General features: G+C 46.3%; 1 protein-coding gene across 1 annotated transcript; it reads left to right on the top strand.

Annotated features, from left to right (window-relative positions):
- Nucleotides 1-8,177: 8,177 nt before the first annotated feature.
- On the top strand, nucleotides 8,178-11,476 carry LOC142250551 (glutamine amidotransferase-like class 1 domain-containing protein 3, mitochondrial). The gene is made up of 4 exons (XM_075322729.1): nucleotides 8,178-8,374; nucleotides 9,424-9,595; nucleotides 9,679-9,880; nucleotides 11,202-11,476. The coding sequence occupies exons 1-4, from the start codon at nucleotides 8,267-8,269 to the stop codon at nucleotides 11,392-11,394; spliced, it is 675 nt and encodes a 224-aa protein (XP_075178844.1). The 5' UTR covers nucleotides 8,178-8,266; the 3' UTR covers nucleotides 11,395-11,476.
- Nucleotides 11,477-12,846: the final 1,370 nt, after the last annotated feature.

The following is a 12,846-nucleotide window of genomic DNA, read 5'->3' as shown; positions in this document are numbered from 1 at the left end:
TATCAAAATTGGGGGGGAACCGCAGGGTTTTTTTTTTATTATTTATTTTACTGCACGATATAGACCCGCCCGCCGGCGGCTGTGATTGGTTGCAGTGAGACAGCTGTCACTCATCGTATGGGCGTGTATGACTGCAACCAATCATGAGCGCCGGTGGGCGGGGAAAGCAGGGAATACCAGATTGAATAATGAAGCGGCAGCCATTTTCTAAAGAGGAAAAGCCGCCGGAGCTTTGTGACAGCCATGCAGCGCCGCGCCCGTGATCGGTGAGTAGGAAAGAGAGAGGGATTGTGCTGGGGATGCAGGACACATGCAAATACACAATGTGCCCACATAGCCTTACTGTGAAAAACCACGCTTTTGGTGATCGAACCGTTATCGAACGTAACTTGAACTGCCGAACTTGAAGCAAATTGTTCGAGTTCGTCGAACGACTCGAACACCGCCCAAAATCACTCGAATTTGAAATTGGCGAACCGTTCAAATTGAACATCGCTCAACTCTACTAACGAGATTATTGCTGCGTTTTTGTGACGCAGCAGCGATCTCACTATGTGTGACACCTACCAGCGATCAGGCCCCTGCTGTGAGATCGCTAGTCGTTGCTGAATGGTTGGGACCATTTTCTTCAAAGGTGATGTCCTGCTGTGCAGGACACATTGCCGTGTTTGACGCCTACCAACGACCTTCTAACACAGTCCCAACGCCCGCCGAGATCATTATACAGGTCGCTGATCGTTACTGCGTAGTTGGTAAGATCTGATTGTGTGACATCTCACCAGCGACCTCCCAGCGACTTACCAGCAGATCCTTATCAGGTCACATCGTTTTCGGGATCGCTGGTAAGTAGTTAAATGTGACGGGGGCTTAAGACCGGGGCCACACAGAGACTATTGCAATGCTCGCATGACACTCGCCTCTCGCTGGCTGCACAGCGGGAGCCGAACGTCATGCGAGTGTCATTGCGAATGAGGTCCGATCATGCAATTGGACCACAGCTGCGGTGGGCGGGCCAGCACTGAGGAGGGGTGGTGTAGCTCTGAGGAGGGGCGGGCCCTCTGTCCTCCATTACCGGATATTGCTATTCTTGCTCTGCACTCGCATTACACCTGTGTACTGCAAGTGCAGTGCGATTTTTCTCTTGCCCTATAGACTTGAATGCGTGCGAGAGAAACAAGGATCGCATTGCACCCGCAGCATGCTACGACTGTTTTCTCGGTCCGATTGGGGCTGAGAAAATAATCGCTCATGGGTGCTGGCACATAGAGTAATATTGATCAAACATCGCATTCCACTCGCTCCGATTTTCATGCCGTGTGGCTTAGACCTAACCCTTGTGATTGAATTCTGCCACTCTGTGACTGCAGACTGAATTCTGAAATCGCCTAAACTGCACGCTGTCAGGATTCTCTGATGCCGGCAGTGAGAGTGGAAGGTCTCATGTGCGAACTGGACATTGCTGTCTTACAAGTGATGCCAGATATGTGTTGTCACAATGTGTCTGGACATATGCAAATCTCCTGACTGTTCACTTTTGCTGCCAGCATGGGAGAATCCTAGAAAGTGTGCAGTATGCGCACTGTGCAGTCTTTCATTACAAACCTGGACAATCCCTTTAAATAAAACATTAAGCACTGTAGCATTCCTAATCATAATAAGGCTGCTTTCACACTACGTTTATTTAACATGCGTCCTGAACGTTTTTTTAACGCAAAAACGGATCCAGTGCAAATGCGTTTTCATTTCAATGCATTTGCAATGGACTCGCGTTAACATGCGTTCACCTGCGTTTGCGTGCGTTATAGTGAGGATCCAGCGACTTGCAGTTTTTTAACATCTTTCAAAAACGCTACATGTAGCGTTTTTGAGCTGCGTCCAAATACTACAAATCGCTGGATCCTGACTAAACAGCATGCAAACGCATGTGAACGCTGGCATGCTGATAGACAGGATCCTGCTTGCTCTACTGAGCATGCCCAGAACCAGTCTTGCGTGATCAGTCCCTCTCTCTCCTACCTCTCTGTCTCTCCCCCTCCCTCTCCCCCACCTGAGAGCTGCGGACACTCGTAACCAACGTAAATATCGGGTAACCACTTATCTTAGTTACCCGATGTTTACGTTGGTAACGTGTGCAGGCAGCCCGGCTCCTAGCAGCTGCAGACGCTTGTAACCAAAGGAAATATCGGGTATCCAAGCAAGTTACCCGATGTTTACCTTGGTTACGAGCCTCGCAGTTGTAAGAAGCCGGCTCCCAGTCTGGCACATTTAGTTCCCCTCACTCCCGATCACATGACTCCAATGCCCGCCCCTAAACATCCAGTGACAGGATCCTGCAAAGTAAACATGCGTTTGCATGCGTTTTTTGCTGTAAAAGCAGGATCCACTTTTGCAGCAAAAAAACGTTCAGGACGCATGTTAAAAAGACGTAGTGTGAAAGCAGCCTAACATGTAATATACTCACTGTCAGTATTCGGCTCTGCTTGCTGGTTTCAGTGGTCACATGACCACTCATGTGATTTTCTTACTTGGGGTCAGGATACATCTAGCTTTTCTTCCTGTTTCTTTCAGTGAAACTGGGGCTGTAGTATTTCACTAAATATGAATCAGAGAATAAGGAAGCAGCTCATCGGCTCATGACTGTAAGTGCAAATAATATGAGTGGCCACAAGTCAGCTACTGAAACCGGTTCACTTCAGTCGAGGGGTTTTCACCTGACATGTCGCCGGGCCGGGGGTGCAGATCCTCTGCGTCATCACGGGCTGGCCTCGCCCGGTTTTGTGACCTCGAGATGTACAGAAGGGAGAGAAGGCGGTGGATGGGAGGATGGATGGATGGAGGATGGGGGTGGTAGTGACGGTGAGGAAAGTCTTTTTAAATCATGACGCCACCTGTGGTCTGCAGCCAGGGATGTGCCGCCGCTGCAGGTGCTGCTGTCCGGGGCTGATGGTGAAGGTCGCAGCCGAGATGGTGTCACTCCCCACAGTCAGAGCGGGGTTACCCCAGGGAGGATGATGGAGGACGGACAGGGGTGGTGGTAGTCCCCGTTGACGCCACAGTGCTAGGCGCCGGTAAATGAAAGGCAGAGGCAGGGGCTGTGGTTCCAGGTCTTTTACTCACAAGTAGTTCAGGCGCTGCCCCAGAGTACCGATCTCTGAAACTATGGGCTCCAGCCGATCCCGGATAGTCGGCGGTCACCGCCGGTGCCCGTGAAAGTCTTTCTAGTGAAATGTCCCTCTGTAGTTATCCGGAACCCGGGCCAAGCCTCCAGCTCCAAGCCACAGGCCCAAGTACAGAGAGGAACGCTAAACTCCAGCTGCCTGTGCGAGATGTTATCCCAAGCTGTGCCCGGGAAAGTCTGCTCTCATGTGATGGTTGCGCCTATATCTACCCCATGTGGTGCCCGCCCCCAGTAGTTGTCCTAGCTACTGGGGAAGTCCCATGCTTCGTGATGGCTGGTTCTCCTGTCTGCCCTAGTCCACCCCCCTGTGGGAAGGCACCTTTCTGTTGTATCTGTGTGTTTTGTGAAGGTGCTGGCAGATTAACCTCTCCTAACCCGGGATGAATTTTACCCCGTAAAAGTGGTGTAATACCCTGTGACACCTGAAGGCCAGGGGTGCCATAGATACATGTCTGGTGAAGGTAATAGTGTATTGTGGTGTGTAAAAACATTTATTAATTGGGGCACATTTACTAAATCTGTAAGCTCTCGTTTACATCTGTGTTAGGGATTTCCATTTGTCTTTCAAAGTTTAGGAACAGACTAGTGAAATTAACTTCTTCATTGATCTTGATGTAACTCTGTCACCATAGGGATGTGCTTGTATGGAGCAGGTTCAGGAGCTGAGCCCGCTCCATACTGGACTGATGTTGGATGTGATACATAGCCGGCATCTGCCTGACCAGAGCTCGCCTTGATTTCTGCTGTTTTAAGTAGTTAAATGCTGTTGTCAATCACTAACAGCAGCATGTAGTGCTATGGTTGATGCATGCATGTGCCAGCTCCCATCAGCCCCCTGTGATGCAGTTGCAGGTTGCTGATCGGTTGGCATGTGTTGCTGCAGTGTTGGTTGGTCTATAAAGCCTGAGGTCGCGCTTCTTGGATGATATCACAATCAAAGTGTTGGGATGTTATTGCAGCACATTCACTTTGTACAGAGCGCTCATTGTAATAGCTCCTTGCTCGAACCCAAAGACAGGAAGCGAGTGGTGGCAGGAAGAATAAAACTTAATTTTCTCCCTGTAGCCAATGCTTTTCCAGTATGCCGGCTAACCAAGCTTAACATGCTATTCACCTACAGAACAACCGAATATCTGTAGATAACTACTGTTCCCGTATCTGTGTACCAGACACTTTTATTTGTAAAGACTGTTACCCCCCCTGCTGCTCTAATGCAGGGGCCAGAGATCAGCAGGCTAAAGGTGGGCTGCAGCCACTTCAGGGCCACTGCTTTGTGATTGCTCCTAGGTCAAAATTTGCCAGCCAGCCCCTGGTAGTATACAATGGATATGTGCAACGTTGGACTCTACTAGATTTTATAATATGCAGGTATTGATGGATAATGGGCTTTTATCCATCAGTTTGTATATATTATAGCCATATGATGTGTGAAGCAGGTAAGAGGACACCAAGGGACTGGGGACAGGTGAGAGGAATGTGTGTGTGTTTGTGTGTGAACAACAGTATAATAGCGGACCAGTATGAGGACATCACTAAAGGATGGCCCATAACCTCGGGGCACAAGGATGGGCACATTACTACGGGGCACAAAGTAGTGCAGATTACTACGGGGCACATAGATGGGCACATTAGCTTTTATTGGTATATATTTTTATTTTTGAAATGTACCACTAGCTGCTGCATTTCCCACTCTAGGCTTATACTCGGGTCAATACTTTTTCCCAGTTTTTTGTGATAAAATTAGGTGCCTCGGCTTATAGTTGGGTCAGCTGATACTCGAGTATATACAGTACAAGGTTTCATTTTTTTATCTTATGGGTTATATCCTCCTTTTTCATCACTCTTTTATTTATTTTTAACTTTTTTTTTTTTTTACAGATATTTATCACATACTCCCCACCACATTTATATACATATCACAGTCACTTCACACTTTATAGTAAATATAATTATATCTAGTTTGGGGCCTCTCAGGGCGGCTGGAGTACAGTTCTCTTGCCCTGCTGTTAGACGTAATATTAAGCACAGTCTGGGAAATGCTTTGCTGATGGAGCAAATTTTGGCGCTACCGTTCTCTATTGCAGGGGGTAGAGCAGACAGAGTTCATGATGGGTAAATCATGCTGCACTGGTTCTGGCTGGAAGCGCATAGGAAACCAGTATGCAGGAGAGCAGGTGTGCAGCCTTCTCTCTCCTGGCTGTAGGAAGCCTCAGTCCTCGGTGGAGGCGATTATATGGAGAGAAAGGTGTCCCCTTTGGGACTGGGATAAATATGCTGGGAGTAGTAGTGCTTCCTCCCTCTCTCTTGACTAGACTGGACCTGACTTGTTTTTCCAGTATACAGGACATGTCAGCGCTGAGGTGGAGGCTGCTTCCAGCTGTTTCTATGGCAGCCTGTTATGAGAATGAACACCTTTCATACCATACATTGACCAGTGGATGGCAGCAAAGTCCATGTAACAATCCTCGGTGTCCGCACAACATAACACAATGCATTACATATTCCTGACTCCCAGTGCCCAGTGTAATTCTGGCACAATGGAGCAGATCTACTGCCACACTACAGACACAACTGACACACAACACAACCCTGCAGCAGAAGACCAGGTCCCAGGATACCACATACGCCATGTGAGCGTTGCCCTTAGTGTAGGGTCACATGAGCAAAAAAAATCGGCCTGATTTTCATTCAGAAAATGTGAATGATTTTTATTCTCACTTGTCATCCTTATGTAATCTGTTTTTATCCTCAGCAGCTATTAATCGTTTCTAGGAGCATTTTCCGTTTCCTCTGTTACAGAATTGCAATGTATCCATAAATACGGAATGCCTTAGGCTAGTTTTACACTTGCGTTGGACGGCTTCCGTAGCATTGCGTTGTGTTACGGATGCAACGGATGCGTTGCATATAGTGGCACAACGGATGCTACGGATCGTACAAAACAACGGAAAGCTTTTTATTTATTTTTTTTTTTACCGGCAGTAGACTATTGTGAACGATCAGCTGATCGCTCTCAATAGCCGGCGGCTGGTGGCTCAGTTGAGCGCTGTCACTTGCCGGCGGCCGGGCATGCCGGCGGGCGAGCGCTCAGCTGAACGTTCGGCCACTGCGAGACAAAATAAAGTTTGTGATTTAAAAAAAAAAAGAGCATGCGCAGTGAAATCCTGAGGATTCTGCTGCTCAAAACAACGTTACATGCTGCGTTCCTCCCGCTGGGCGGAAGCAATGGAGCGTTGCCCAGCGGAAGCAACGCAGGTCCTTTTGGCACAATCCGTCACCCATACAAGTCTATGGGAAACAGCGGAATCCGTTAACGGATTCCGCTGTTTTCCAAAAGGGCGGATTGTAACGGAAGGAAAACAACGCAAGTGTGAAAGTACCCTTACTGAGTCATCTGCTTTTTTTTGCACACCCATAGACTTTTTTTGTGCATGGAAAGGATAATCCTACATTTTGTGATTTATTTATTTATTTTCACACCAGTTTGTGTCAGTGAAGCCAATTGGTCATCTGCACTGCCGCACTGAATTACATTGGTCCAAGTGTTTTTTCCATAGATAGCACTCAGACCAAACACAGTTGTGTGCACGAGCCCTAAGGATACCTGCAGACGAGCATATACATGAGACGTGTGTTATCTCATTTTTAATTGGACAGCACATTGACCCATGTTATTCAATACTGCTGGGCAGATAAACTATTTTTTTTGGTCGGTGAGAAGAAAATGGCAGCATGTACTACCTCCTTCTGAGTCTTGGATGAGACTCCCCTATTCAAGTCTATGGGAGCAAGATTAGACCCTCAGAGAGGCATCTGAATTTTACATATAGATTTCTCTATGAACCTGGGAAACTGTGCTTGACCTTGTACATATTTTAATGTAGTATCAAAATGGATCGAACATGGATGTAAGAAAGGACGCAGCAATGGCACATGGATGAAAATCTGGTGAAAATGCAAAAAAAATTATCCTAGTATTCTGGATGAAACTAGGATGATTTCTCATAACCTTTTCTGCAGCCTCCCCACATAGCAAAAACCTGATGACAAGTTCCCTTTAAAGAGTAACTACACTTTCTTGTCTTATAATTTGGAGTCCAGAGTCGCGCAGTGATGAGTCCGCAGCGTCTCCTCTGAGTGTTGGGATTATCAGACCCGGCTCTATCGAGTACCTCTGGTCAGTGTGCTATGTGATGTAAACACACGTTATATACAGGCGTATCCTGTCCATGTGATCGAGCCCTAAGGTTCACGTGAGGAGTTTTTGAAGCTTTGTATTTCTGTTAGACAAAAAAAATCAGCGTCTTACAGATCCAGCACAGTGGATGGGATTTATAGAAATCTCCGGCCCAATATCCTTTTGTTTTCTATGGAGCATAAACTGACCTGCGATACATTATTAAAATCCGTAACATGTCATTTCTCTTACAGTAAATATGAGTTTTATTTGCTGAATTTCCCTCTAGAATTCAATGAGATGAGGAAAATCAGCAGGTAAAAAACTGATGTGTTTTTAGTTAACTCCTGTAGTAGAAATGTAGTAAAAAAGCGTCTAATCCCCACCTGAGTGTGCTGTAAAGATTACCAAGGAGCAGGGAGTGCTTTATTCACAACACAATGTACCAAAAAGAGACACAAACCACAACAACATCAAAAACCGTAATAATAAACGACATGAAAAAAACACAAAAACTGAGAAACCGCAAGTAATAAAAAATCTGCTGCATCAAAAACGCACCAAACCCTCATTGTGAGCCGAGTTACCAACCGCCCAGAAATTCCAGACAATGCCTAAATATAAGACACGTTTTTGCTTTGTCCGTAAACAAATGTAAGGCGTCCATGCTGTTTTGAGGCGTCCATGCTGTTTTGAAACTGATACAAGTCCTTATTTTGAAATAATTCTCGTCATTTCCTCCACCTCCTATTATGTAATGACAGTGGAAGTGCTGGGACTGTCTCCTCCCCTGAGACTCTGCCCCAGGAGCTCACACCTTCCCTGTATATAAAGCACAGGAGCAGCGGGTCCCTCAGCTGCAGACTCTTCTACTCCTGATCTACCGGAGCCGACAGTCACCTGAATCCGCCATGACCAAGCAGGTGGCAGTGATCCTCTGTGGCTGCGGGGTGTATGATGGCAGTGAGGTCCACGAGGCCTCTGCAGTGTTCGTGCACCTGAGCAGAGCTGGGGTGCAGGTAAGGGGAAGGGTGCGGGGAAACCTTCTGTGGGGTCACAGCCAAAGCCCCGAGTCTGAGACTGAACTTTGTGTCAGAAGTCTTATTCCAGTCACAGTCAGAGGGGAAAGTCTCTGGTGACATTTCCACACGTCTCAATGAGTCCAGGGCAAAGGCTCCATTCTATGTAATGAGGAAGAAAGCGGCTTCTTCTCCTGACTGTGGTGGGATCTTATAGCCTGGAATATACGGAATAGCTGCACTAATCTACTGTTAGTCACACAGTGCAGGGGCGTCATTACAGGACCGACATTTATCGTCTGTGGATTGTACAACTTCGGATGTAGCAGAGTGCTGTAAGATCAGATTACACCGATGTAGAGGAGTTTGCTGGGTGCATGCTGCTGAAGGGACAGGACCTCAGCTCTGCTGTATCTGTACAGGATAGATACAGAACATATACAGATGTAGCAGAGCTGAGTGTTTGTTATATTTCCTGTATTGTTACTGTATGGATGTAGCAGAGCTGAGTCTGCTTTCAGTCCCCTTATTACCTGTATAGTAATGATGATGCAGAGGGTATGGCACCTGTATAAAAATGAAGCAGAGCCAAGTTTGTTTCTCTCCTCATTACTTATATGACCAGACTATGATTGTAGCAGAGTTTGTTGTATGATCACACTAGGTCATTATCAAACAACCCCTTTAAGCTTTATATAAAGTGAAGGCAGAGTTGAGCTTGGTATTGCCCATCTTGTGTGATAAGACTATGGATGTAGCAGAGCTGAGCTTGGGGTTTATACATTGTCTATGTGCTCGGTGTATGTGATCTCTTTCATGGTCTGTCTGATTATAAATTTAATAACCTACAATGAATGAAGAAGAAACCTAATCTGTCTTGGTGACTGCAGAGCTCTTCATCTAGTCAGTAAGAGGTCGTACGAGTACAATTATTTTTGTCCTATAGGGTCTTCCATAATTTCCTATATCCCTTATATATTTGGCCTCTGTACATGGATGGTTTGTTTTCTTGTATTGAGAGATTTGTCTCCTCCATTCTGTTTCCATAGTATGTGGCGTTTGCTCCTGACATGGAGCAGATGCATGTGGTGGACCATGTGAGAGGACAGCCCTGCGAGGAGACCCGGAACGTGCTGACCGAGAGCGCGCGCATCGCAAGAGGGAAGGTCACAGATCTGAAGGAGCTAAAAGTCAGTGACTTTGCTGCAATCATCATCCCAGGTACTGTATGTCCTGATCATAAGGACAGTATGGAGGACACCTCTGATTCTCAGACTTCTTACACTCTTTCTTCTCTTTACCAGGAGGTTTTGGAGTTGCTAAAAATCTTTCTACTTGGGCGATTGATGGGAAAGACTGCTCCGTAATAAAACCCATTGAAGACGCTATTAAAGGATTTCATGATGCCAAGAAGCCCATTGGCCTGTGCTGTATCTCCCCCGTACTGGCCGCCAAAATCCTACCAGGATGTGAAGTCACTGTCGGGTGTGATACAGAGTGCGAAAAGTGAGTGAATACAAGAAAAATACTGATGTGTGAATGAGGCCTTATAGAGCCGCAGAGCAGATAGAGAGGTGTAGCAGTGAGATCACAGGTTCAGGATCATCTGTGTATTCGCTGCTTCTAATCAGCAGTGAGTGTATTATTATACTTACCTGTCTGTGTCTTCTGCCATTCCCAATGATTGGTAACAGATGGGACACTTGAACCTTAAGAAGAAATATTCCAGAGTGGTTGTTTAAAAATAAAAGCAAGGGAAGATTATTATAATTATGATTTATTATTCCCAGACTCCTGACAGCCTATACAGCACCATTAACCTCTGCAGTGCTGACATTACCACAATATTGGGAACCACATTGTAACCATTACAAAAGTCTATAGGTTATAAATAGTAGGAACCAGGTTTCCAAAGTATTTGGTGGGAGCCTTGTCTGTACAATCTAGACTTCAATCAAATGTATATTATTATTGCAGTGTTCTAGAAATTGTGGTTGAGAAAAGCATAGTGTTTCATATGAATGGTGTACAGACTTGTTAATGTCAGAATTGGGGCTAATACTTGGTTTTTGTTTTAATTGTGGCCATGAATCCCTATCTATACAGTGAGTTTCACTTCTAACCTGTTAGCTAAAGAGATCTTTTTTTTTTTTTTTTTTTTTTTTTTTTTTTTCTTTGGGGGGGGGGGGGGGGGGGGGCAGCACAATACTATATTACTGCACATAATTCCAAGTAAAGTAACAACCAGGACTAATTCTCTGGATCATGTCTGATTTGTCCATAACTAGGACCAATCATCACTTGTGCTCATCCTATTGCAGAGTCTGAAGCCCCCATATACATTACCAGTGTCAAACTGGATACTTGAGAAACCTCCAGTAATACCAGGCCTGGCTGCAGTTGCCTGCATTGAACTCCAGAGTTCTCACCTGAGCTGCGGAGTTCAGTCCGGGCTGTCTGCAGCTGTGACATGAACTGAACCGCATTTGCTGTGGAATCACTCGGCGCTCGCTGTTCAGTCCAGGCTGCACTCCAGAGCTCAGGTGAGAGCTCTGGAGTGCAATGCAGGTAAGCACAGCCAGGCCTGGTATTACTGGAGGTTCCTCCGGTAGCCAATCCAATTCTGTAAATTGTGTGTGTGTGTGTGTTTCCACAGACATGTTACTCGGTGGCTTTCTCATAGGAGAGATGGCTGCTGCCGACTTAATAGGCCGAGGCATCGTACAGTCATCTAAAGTGTATTGTCTGCTTTAGGTCTATAAATTCTTGCCACCTTAGTTTTCACTATTGTAACTTGCTGCCCTTTGTCTATTCTTCTGTTGTGTAGGTGGCCACATGCTGGAACAGCGGGAGCCATTGAACAGCTGGGCTGTAAACACGTCAACAAACAGGTCAACGAAGTTCACATAGATGCCAAACATAAACTGGTCACCACGTGCGCCTTCATGAGTAACAGCCCGCTACATGAGATATTTGATGGCATCGGCAAAATGGTTGAAGCCGTGCTCAAGTTGAGTTGAATGAAACATTTGGTGGAAGAATTGGAGGAACATTGACTGATATTTATTTCTGTGTACAAATAAATATTGCTTTGAAATAGAACTGATTTGTGGTTACAATATTTGTTTTTTGTTAAATTGTGATTTGTGCACTAAACAATTCCTGATGCTACTGAACTAAATATTAATTCACAATTTCTTTTGGCCCCCGGCCATATTAGAGTTCATGTTGCCTTTGGTATTTTGTGCTCTCTTCCATACTAGTAATTCAGGATAAAAAAAACTGATTGTACAATTTAGATTAGGCCGGTTTCACACATCCGGTTTTTCGCTTGTTTGCCGGATCCGGCGCTCTCCCGTACAGTGACAGCGCAACAAGCGCCGGTCACATGCTGTCATGTGACCGGCGCATGTGACCCAGAAGTTACAGCGCTGTCACTGTACTGTATTGTCTGTACGGGAGAGCGCCGGATCCGGCAAACCGGCGAAAAGCCGGATGTGTGAAACCGGCCTTATCGTTCAGTCAACATCTGCTGTTCTGCACACGGAGTAAAAAGTGCAGAGGTTTCTAGCAGGAAATTTAGTTGCTGCCAGAACCTTCTGACAATGATTTTTCTCCTGTGATACAAAGGATCATTAATACCAAAGATGTATTTAGGGGTGGGGGCTGGCAATGCATTAGGGGGTTCTGTAAAATCCAACCCAAGGGCTGCGTTTGCCACCCCGTACTGGGATCCAGCCATTCTCTGAGCGCAGCAGACACTAAGAGAAATTGCAGTGCACCGCTCCCACTGATCAATTGTCCTTGTATCTTTCAGACGCAAGGGCAATTGAAGCGGTGACTGCCGGTGCTGACTTCTGGGTCAGCAGTGTGATCAGCTGACCTGATCACACTGCAGATGTCGCTCTGACCCAGAAGTCAGGACTGCAGCGCAGAGGCGGCAGAATGCTGGTAAGTGCTCCAGTGGAGCTGAAGACACCACTGAAGAGCAGCAGTATGAGGTGGGGGGAGGTGGAAGGATCTATGGAAACAAAAGTTGGCCAGAGGGTGAGCTGGGGGCAGTATCTATGGACACAGAATGGGAGAGAGGGTGAGGGGTGATGTATACAAACATAGTATGGGGAGCAAACAGGGGAAAGAAATTTTTGAGGACACAGAATAAAGAGTAACATGGTATGAGGAGCAAGTGGGCAGAATGGGGTGTGAGGGGGTGGAAAGTATATGGGCACAAAGGAGTTAGTAAGAAGACTTTAAGGGATGAGGGGGCACAGAAGAGAGACTGGGTAGTGGAGAGGGGGTAGCATCAGGGGACAGTGTGAGGCCATATCAAGGAGGGGGAGTGTGATGAGAGCACAGTATAAAGATTGGGCAGTATGGAGTGATATACTGTAAAGAATAGGCTCAGTATGGAAAGGAGAGGGCAGTGTGGAGGGCATGTACCGTAAGGGACAGTGTCTGTCATATTTTGTGCA

The sequence above is a fragment of the Anomaloglossus baeobatrachus genome, chromosome 9, assembly GCF_048569485.1.
Source record: "Anomaloglossus baeobatrachus isolate aAnoBae1 chromosome 9, aAnoBae1.hap1, whole genome shotgun sequence".
NCBI lineage: Eukaryota > Metazoa > Chordata > Amphibia > Anura > Aromobatidae > Anomaloglossus > Anomaloglossus baeobatrachus.
Note: the sequence above shows the minus strand (reverse complement) of the source record. Positions and strands in the feature narration are given on the sequence as shown.